Below are 10,179 nucleotides of genomic sequence, written 5' to 3' on the forward strand. Positions count from 1 at the left end.
GTAATTTTTTTTAAATGTGTTTTAATAGGGTTAAAAATAAACTTACCTTAATGGACAGGGTTTTTACATAAAAATGTATGATTAAATTTAATTTTTATATGTTTTAAAACTCTTACGCTGGTAAAAGTAAGCTATACGCCTGCTTTCACCAGGCGTAAAAGTTTGAAGGACATTCGCTGGGCATGAGTTGGGCAAATAGCCCAATCTCTGCAGCGCGAATGTCCTTCTCCTGGGGATGCAGAGGATCTGTCAAGAGAAATCTTAACAGATCGGAAAAGCCAGTTTTCGGCTCATGCACATCTCGCCCCAAAAATCGGCTTTTGCGAGGCCTTGCCGGATCGATGCGCACTTCGTACAGACGGGGCGAGGCCAGAATTTTTGACACATTATAAAACATAAGAAATGATTAAGCAATGAAGCAGGATCCCTTATGGGTTTTCAATTTTTATATGCATAACTTGCTGGCTCAAAACCAATTGAAACTGTATACAGATCGTCGTTCACCCAGCGCCAACGCTAATTCAATATAAAAAACATTAAAGTTGCCTGAAGTTCATTCCACACTTTCCCCAAATAGGCACCAGTTCTGAAAGAGTTACTTGATTGAAATCTTTGCAAATGAAATACTATTCTGGACTTTCCTGCCCCAGTAACTTAACAGTAGTACTCATGAGGTTAATCATGGAGGTTAATCTTGGCTGCATTAATCATCCCAATGAGCTGCAAGGATATCATTAAAAGTATTAAATGTCAAAATCAACAGTTAAACTTTTGGTTAGGAGTGTAATTTAAGTGATGGACTACCCTTCCCAGTCAGTTCTTCCTGCCCTTAGGACAAAGTACAATTGGACCACTGGCTGTGAATCTGTAAGGCTCACAAAATCTCTTATTGTGTGGTCAACTATCCCTAATACTTTGTCTTTTATCTCACACTCCAGTCATCTGGATACTTTCCAAGAAATACAGATACTTTCATATTTTTCCTTGTATCTCTTGACAACTTTAATACCTGAAAATTAAAATCAGTGAATCAGATGAAATTAGTTGTAGGGAGTCAACAGAGCTTTGAACGAAACTCAATTTTCCAAAAAAAGAAAATGTCATCTTTTCATGAATGACGTCTTTGTTTGAAAATAGTCACCATTTCTCTTTTTCTCCTCATTACAGTTTAATCACAGAATAGGTATTTTAATAGGATTTTGGCAGAACTTGTGGTTCCTGTGTAAGTTGAAATGTAGCCAATTCAATAACTATTTTATAAGGTTCTTTTCTGAAAGGCCTTGTTTTGTCCTGGCTTTGGCCAAGTATGTGAACTCTGACACAGTCGAGACTACTTCCAGTAGTAATACCATCTTCATCATAATAAACTTCTTAACCAGGCATGTCAAAAAGCTGGTGTGATTACATCAATGCTCACTGAGGTCATTGAAATTAACTATTTGTTTGTAGCTACTTGTTAGCAAGAAAACAAGTTACTACTATCAAATAGTTACTCATTACAACTTCACTGGGCACCAAAATTCCCTGGATTCTGGGGTGGTCCCAGTAGATTGGAAAACCGCAAATGTAAAGCCCCTATTTAAAAAAGGAGGCTGAAAAAAGCAGGAAACTATAGACCAGTTAGCCTAACATCTGTCATTGAGAAAATGCTGGAGTCCATTATTAAGGAAGCAGTAGCAGGACATTTGCAAAAGCATGATTCAATCAAGCAGAGTCAGCATGGTTTTATGAAAGGGAAATCATGTTTGACAAATTAGATGGAGTTCTTTGAGGATGTAACGAGCAGGGTGGATAAGGGGGAACCAGTGGATGTGGTGTATTTGTATTTCCAGAAGATGCCATATAAAAGGTTACTGTAGAAGATAAAAGCTCACGGGGTTGGGGGTAATATATTAGCAGGGATAGAGGATTGGCTAACCAACAGAAAACAGAGAGTCGGGATAAATGGGTAATTTTCCGGTTGGCAAACAGTGACTAGTGGGGTGCCGCAAGGATCAGTGCTGGAACCTCAACTATTTACAATCTATATTAATGACTTGGATGAAGGGACCGAGTGTTATGTAGCCATGTTTGCTGATGGTACAAAGATGGGTGGGAAAGCAAATTGTGAGGAGGACACCAAAAATCTGCACAAGGATATAGACAGGCTAAGTGAGTGGGCAAAAATTTGGCAGGTGGATTATAATGTAGGAAAATGTGAGGTTATCCACTTTGGCAGAAGTAATAGAAAAGCAAATTATAATTTAAATGGTGAAAAATTGCAAAGTGTTGCAGTACAGACCTGGGAGTCCTTGTGCATGAAGAATAAAAAGTTAGTATGCAGGTACAGCAAGTAATCAGGAAGGCAAATGAAATGTTGGCCTTTATTGCAAGGGGGATAGAGTATAAAAGCAGAGAAGTCCTGCTACAACTGTACAGGGTATTGGTGAGGCCACACCTGGAGTACAGCATTCAGTTTTGGTCTCCGTATTTAAGGAAGGATATACTTGCGTGGAGGCCCTGACCTGCAAGGGAACATCAGCAGCAGGTCGGGGCCATAAAAGGAGCGGCTAGCAGTGGCCATGGGCAGCGTGGAGGGGTACCACTACAAGGTACAGTGCGAGCTGGTGCAGGAGGGCGACAGCTGTGAAGAGTGACGTCATCAAGATCCACGTCGGTGATTGGAGTGTGGGCAAACACAGCAGGAGCAGCGAGGTCGGGGCGAAGGAGTTGCGAGAGACTGTGGAGGGATGTGATCGGGGCCCAGTGGAGACGCGAATTTGGAGTCCAGGGGCAGTACGGACAGCCCACACTGTGATTCATGTGTGTACTAGGTCCGTGCAGCAGAGCTGGTCTCTAGTTGCCTTGGGTAATCGTTGCCACGGGACCAAGACCTAGCTCTGTCAAGCCCATGTGGTGGCTGGTGTACAACGGCCACCCCACGTTAAAAAAAAAGCACACACAGGCATCTTCCACCCTTCATGATGTAGTTCAGGTCCTTCATTGAAACACCTGTGAACTCGTCCTTTTTTTGGCGTTTCAAGGGACCGCTTATGATGATGACTTGCATTGGAGGCTGTTCAGAGAAGGTTCACTAGGTTGATTCCGGAGATGGGGGGGTTGACGTATGAAGATAGGTTGAGTCATTCATAGGTAGTCCCTCAAAATCGAGGAAGACTTGCTTCCACTCTAAAAGTGGGTTCTTAGGTGACTGAACAGTCCAATTCTGGAATTACAGTCTCTGTCACAGGTGGAACAGACAGTCGTTGAAGGAAAGGGTGGGTGGGGAGTCTGGTTTGCCGCACGCTCCTTATACTGCCTGAGCTTGCTTTCTGAATGCTCTCGGTGACGAGACTCAAGGTGCTCAGCGACCTCCCGGATGCTTTTCCTCCACTTAGGGCAGTCTTTGGCCAGGAACTCCCAGGTGTCAGTGGGGATGTTGCATTTTATCAAGAAGGCATTGAGGGTGTCCGTGAAACATTTCCTCTGCCCACCTGGGGCTCGCTTGCCTTGAAGGAGTTCTGAGTAGAGCGTTTGCTTTGGGAGTTTTGTGTCAGGCATGCGAACAATGTGGCCTGCCCAATGGAGCTGGTCGAGTGTGGTCAGTGCTTTGATGCTGGGGATGTTGGCCTGATCGAGGACACTAACATTGGTGCGTCGATCCTCCCAGGGGATCGGCAGATCTTGCGGAGACAATGTTGGTGGTATTTCTCCAGCGAGTTGAGGTGTCTTTTGTATATGGTCCATGTCTCTGAGACATACAGGAGGGCGGGGATTACTGCAGCCCTGTAGACCATGAGCTTGGTGGCAGATTTGAGGGCCTGATCTCTTCCTCAGGGGGCCAGTCATCAAGATCCACGGTGGGGCCCTGGAAAACGTAGACCACTTTCCATACCTTGGGAGCCTATTATCAGCAAGGGCAGACATTGACGACGAGATTCAACATCGCCTCCATAGGTTGAGTAGGTTGGGCCTATACTCATTGGAGTTCAGAAGAATGAGAGGAGATCTTATTGAAACTTATAAGATAATGAGGGGGCTCGACAAGTGGATGCAGAGAGGATATTTCCACTCATAGGGGAAACTAAAACTAGGGGACATAGTCTCAGAATAAGGGGCTACCCATTTAACACTGAGCTGAGGAGAAATTTCTTCTCTCAGAGGGTTGTAAATCTATGGGATTCTATGCCCCAGAGAGCTGTGGAGGCTGGGTCATTGAATATAGTTAAGGCGGAGATAGACAGATTTTTGAGCGATAAGGGAGTAATGGGTTGCGGGAAGTGGGCAGGGAAGTGGAGCTGAGTCCATGATCAGATCAGTCATGATCTTATTGGATGGTGCAGCAGGCTCAAGGGGCCAAATGGCCTATTCCTGCTCCTATTTCTTATGTTCTTATGTTTTTATATTACTATGCATCTATCTTCAGAATGTCAATTGATAGATTGGCTTGATTGATATTACTTCGATTCAGAAGGCTAGGAGTTCAAAACCCCAGTGCAGGACTTGAGCTCATAATCTAGGCTGATACTCCAGTGTAGTACTAAGGGAGTGTCACATTGTCAGAGGTGTTGTCCTTCCTTGTGCATGTTGAAGATCTCATTGCACTATTTAAAGAGGATAAGGGATTATCCTGGCCAACATTCCTCCCTCAACCATTGACACCAAAAATGGATTAACTATTTATTCATTTCATTGGTTGGTTCTTGTGCTCAAATGGTTACCATATTTTTTGACATGTCACAGCACTTCAAAATGATTCATTAAATGCAAAGTGCTTTGAGATGTTTTTGAGAGAAGGGATATCGTGCAAGTTTCAAAGGGGCCAAAATTGCCCCGCACTGGGTTTGGGGTGGTCACTTTGAATTAAATGATAGTTTAGAATCGAGCAGGAAACACCGCCGCCACTGGCGCGGAATTGGGGCCAATAATGTGGGGCGGTAACCGGGCGTTCGCGGGGTGATCACGGGACACAATTCTCAGCCCCACGCTGAGCACATCCGCATGACGCTGATGACGACAGCACAGTGCTGACATGCCACGTCACACTGACGTGTCACAACGTCCCTCCCCTTTTAAAGGGGCGGGCCGCTTGCGAACTCTGCAGCCTCTTTAGTGGCACCCACTGGGCCACCAGGGAGAGTGTCGGCTGGGCCAGCAGCTTGGCACCCAAGAGCGGGCGCCGGCCTGCATGTTGGCGGCCCGGCCACGCCTGCGGCCATATTGTCGGGCCGACTGAAAAATCAGCCGACAGAAAAAAGATGGCAACCGCAGCATTGCCACCCTCCCTTTAAGGGCAGCAAGGGCACCCCAGCCACCACAGCTTCTCGCCCCAAGAGGCTGTGGGTGGCATTGCCCCACACCGACATCATCGCAGTGCGTGTGCCGCACCGGTGCGCTAATCATGGGGCATGACGCAAACCATTTTACACCAGCGGAGCCCCGGGGGAAATTCCGGGGGTGGGGGAGGGTGGCTCTGGTGCACTGTTGCAAACCCTTTATCGCCTACCGAGAGGGGCAATTTTGCCCCCACAGAATCTGTTTTTTACACCTATTCACAATTCTTAGTTTATTTGTTTTGCTATTGTTTCTCTTCAAGTTCCACTCCCTGACACTTGAGTACAAAAATCTAGGCTGACACTCCAGTGCAGCACTGAGGGAGTTCTGCACTGTCAGAGGTGCCGTCTTTTGGATGCGACATTAAACCGAGGCCCCATCTGCCATCTCAGATGAATGTAAAAGATCCCATGGCACTATGTCGAAGTAGAACAGGGGAGTTATCCCTGGTGTCCTGACCAATATTTATCCGTCAATCAACATCACATTGCTGTTTATGGGAGCTTGCTGTTCACAAATTGGCTGCTGCGATTCCTACATTACAACAATGACTACACTTCAAAAAGTACATCATGAAAGGTACTATTTTTTCTTGCCAGTATTAATCTGGGACCGACCAATTGGATCTACACGAGGGTCCTCCAATATTCTTGCACTACCTCCTTGCCTATGCTAAGGGTCTATCTGCAGGTGTCTTTGCTGAGCTTCAGATTTATAGATTTGTAGTGATGCACAGCATTGTGCAATGCATTAATGCACTGTTCTCCTAGTTCCAGATTTATAATTGCACTTTTGAGAAAGCTTTGGATTCAAAATAATTACCAACCTCAACTGAAGACAGCATCCCAAGCAGGATAAATACAAAAGTGCAGCTATGCCATCTCTATGGTGTCATTTACCAATATGCACTAATCAACCCTTTCACTGGCTTGCCAGTGCATACCAATGAACTTTTAATTAAACAGGGTATTCCTACTTCAACAAATACTATTTAAATTGATTAACTGATCATTCACCTCATCATTGTTTGTGGGATTTTGCTGTGTGCAAAATAGCTGCTATATTTCCCTATGTAGCAGTCACTGCATTCAAAAATATTTAATTATAGAGTAAATTCACCAAACCCACAGTCCAAGCAGGGAGCTATATTTGAAAGAAGTGTACATTGGAGATAGGATTACAACAGCATTGTACCGATTCTCCATCCCATGCTCTCTTTGGGTTTGATGTCTTGCTGTGGAGCACTGATCAATGAATTTATCCTTATATGTGAAGCACTTAAAGGTGATTCTGAATAACATGGTATGGTTCTGTTATTTTATTTTCAACAACAACAACTTGTATTTATATAGCCCCTTTAACACAGTGAAACGTCCCAAGGTGCTTCACAGGAGTATTATGAGATAAAAAATTTGACACTGAGCCACATAAGTAGAAATTAGCGCAGGTGACCAAAAGCTTGGTCAAAGAGGTAGGTGTTAAGGAGCGTCTTGAAGGAGGAAAGAGAGGCAGAGAGGCGGAGAGGTTTAGGCAGAGAATTCCAGAGATTGGGGCCTAGGCAACAGAAGGCACGGCCACCAATGGTTGAGCGATTATAATCGGGGATTCTCAAGAGGGCAGAATTACAGGAGTGCAGACATCTTGGGAGGTTGTGGGGCTGGAGGTCATTGCAGAGAGAGGGAGGGCGAGGCCATAGAGGGATTTGGAAATAAGGTGCTCTACAGAACAGCAATGTCCTTATTAAAATGCTGTTTGTTTGATTGCATTTGCTTTTAGAATTTATTACAAAATTGCAATGATTATTTCTTCTATCTTTATGCTTCACGTGGCCTATTCACCACTACCATTCAGGAAGAAAGGCACAATCGAAATGAATTGTTTTTCTTTTTCTTCAAACAGAATGAGAGCTGTGAGTAAAAGCAAAGAGTCTGTGTTGTCTGAAGCTGAGAACCACACTACCCCATTTCAGCCTGATGTGTGCAGTACAGAGGATGAAGGCTTGGATTTTGCACTGGAAGACTCAGTCCTGTTACCTATGGATCAGACTTTGGAATGCCACAGCCCACCACCAGATTACAACTCTGTAGTTCGCTACACCACACCACCAGTGTGAATAAACAAACTTTTCCAAATGCTACTGCACCACAATTATCAGTGCAGCCTCTGAATGAGGAATATACAACACAATATCCTGAATATTGTAAACTGAACTTTTATTTAGCTGAAGGGTATAGAAAGAGCCATATAATAATGGGTGTCTAATCTACCATTGATACTTATGTTAAAACCCCGGTATTCATTCACTGCAAAATACATCATCTGTAGGTAATTTTCTGAAAAGCCCCAGGTTTGAGAAAGACCGCAGTCATTATCATTATTACTGAGGTCCTGAGTGGATGTGGGTGTGTGGGTGTAATATGTTCTCTCACAGCTGTGGTCTGTAGTCAGTGAATCAAATTGTTACAGTGAAATATTCAAAACATGTCCAAAGTATCCCAGACAATCATGGGATTGTCGCAGAAAACATGGATTCTTCCTGCATAAAAAGCAAATTTCCATCATCCATTTTGCTAACCGACTGTTCTGAAGAAGGGTCAGCACCTGAAAAATAAACGTATTTGTTCTCTCCACAGGTGCTGACTTACCTACTGCATGTTGCCAGCTTTTTCTGTTTTTGTTCAGCATCTGCAGTATTTTTACTTGAATGTTCTGATTTCCCCGTTCAAATTATGATTTAGTTACATATTTCCTAATGTTCAGCTCTCACACAGTTCATTCAGTAAGAAATCCAGTGTTAATATCATTCTGTGACCCCCCACCGGAAGTTAAGATGTCCTAGTTTTGTATCTTCCCATAAGCTTGGCTCTTTAACCATTTAGCAACATTTTCCACTGTATCTTAGTGTTATCACATAAACTGGCTTCAGTGAAATTATATGACTTTAATGGTATCTTAATAGCTGGCCCTCCAAATGAAATATGTCTTGCAGAAGTGAGCTGGCCCATCTCATAGACACAGGCAGAGAACTTATATCATCCGGTGTGTTCTGTTTGATTAACAGCTCAGCAAGCTGTACACAAAAGTTGGATTGATGGTGATAACAAAGAAGTATTTAGAATTTCTGACTCCAGTGGTGGAGGTGGGTGTGAGGAGCCTTTGAGGAGGTAATGCAGGAAAAAATAGGGAAAAGAGACAATAAGATGCTTAATTGAAAAGCAGTGAAATAACCTTTTTCTAGTCACAAACTCTGTTAGAATTGATCCTGTAACATTGTGGGTAGACAAGCTGAAAATGACATTACACCACTCCAGGCACAATTAAATTCCATTTTAATTAATTTCAATAAAAAGTGGAAATCTTCACCAAAAAAAACAGTTTTCAACAGTTGCAGCAGATAATTAAAATTTGATCGCTCCACTTCTAGCTGAAAGCAGTGGAAACTAGAGTCATTTAAACTGTAGGATTATATCAATCTGAGGATGTCTGCAGTATTATGCAACCACATTCTGGTGGCTTTCCAAACAAAAATCACCAATGGCATTCAAACAAGCTTTTATTTTCCATAAATGCTTGTTCTTTGTGGAATTTTGTGCTGGAGTTTTCCCTGGTATCAGATTGGTATTCAGGAGTGCTGACAATAACTCACCCCTATCCCCACTCACCTCCCCATCCAATCCATAATGTGGAATACATACAGCATTGCTATCACACCCTCAATAAGAATTGACTTGTTCTAATCTCATGAAAGATGAGTGCAAGTCTTGCACAATAATTTGATTGTATCCCCCAATTATGGAGAACCAGGCAGTTCCTACTGGGGCACAATGCAACTGTCATATGACGCATCCCCATTTGGCAGAGGCACATTATTGTTTTACAATGTTAAGCAAAGTAGTTATGTGTTTTAAAAAGTAGAAAACATTGATCTCTCAAGGTGAGAATAAAAGTGTCAAATGCTTCAGAAACAGTATTTTTTAATCTGAAAAAAGTATGCTTTAGAAATATTAATAGCCATTTTCAGGGATAACGCAAGAACCTCAAGTACTTTAGAACAGCAGGAGTGAGTGATCAGCAATGATATGATATAAAATTTCAATTACTTTAGAGACTGCGAGTATTTTGTAAGAATAATCAAAAAAATTATTGGATTATACCCCCCTTTAAGAGAGGGTCATTAAATAACAGAAGTGTGCTATTTTCTCAAATAGCATTACTTCTGTCTTTATCTTTTAAAAAAAAATATTTGTTGTACTTGATGCAAGAATAAAACATGATCTGGGTATTCTCCTTGTGAGGGGGGAACACAACTATTTCAATTAAAATTATCCCACGACTTGCCCATTCAAGGAGAAGTTATGAATCTTCTTCATCTGGTTAATTTTCTAATATTCTACAAATTCAAATATTTAAAAGTAAACTTACTAATTTAACTACATCTGGTGTTATAAATATAATTCCAAAGCTGAATTTAGTAAAGTAGCAAAATAAAATAGCAAAAATATATATTTGAAATTAGTTACGAAAGCAAAAAAATAATTTCAATATTAGCAAACTAGCTATATGCATTACAATATTTCTAATGCTGAATTTATATATTTTGTAAAGCGATCTGACTGACAATGTTTTTACATCTTTCTAGTCTCTCGTCAGGAAGTTATCAAACGATGTATTCAGAAAGTCTATGAAGAACTGTTACGACTGTAATCACTCTATGCCTTTACATCAATAATTGCAATTAGAGTGAGAGAGGTCTCAGGTAATCTCGTGTTGCTGTATCCCTATTTCTAGACTTTACACAGGCACTTGTCGCAAATTACATGCAATCAACTGTCCAAACCATTCCAAGTATATTAGGGATGTCTCTAG

The 10,179-nt window shown here is 42.2% G+C and overlaps 1 protein-coding gene across 1 annotated transcript in view; it reads left to right on the forward strand.

The window, feature by feature from the left end:
• The window catches only part of kdrl (kinase insert domain receptor like), a 262,118-nt gene extending 252,185 nt beyond the window's left edge, over positions 1-9,933 (forward strand). The window contains exon 30 of the mRNA XM_070882714.1: positions 7,213-9,933. Within this exon, the coding sequence (XP_070738815.1) occupies positions 7,213-7,426 (214 nt within the window). The 3' untranslated portion in view covers positions 7,427-9,933. The remainder of the gene's footprint in view (positions 1-7,212) is intronic.
• Positions 9,934-10,179: the final 246 nt, after the last annotated feature.

Source organism: Pristiophorus japonicus, chromosome 6, assembly GCF_044704955.1.
Source record: "Pristiophorus japonicus isolate sPriJap1 chromosome 6, sPriJap1.hap1, whole genome shotgun sequence".
In the NCBI taxonomy this organism is placed as follows: Eukaryota; Metazoa; Chordata; class Chondrichthyes; family Pristiophoridae; genus Pristiophorus; species Pristiophorus japonicus.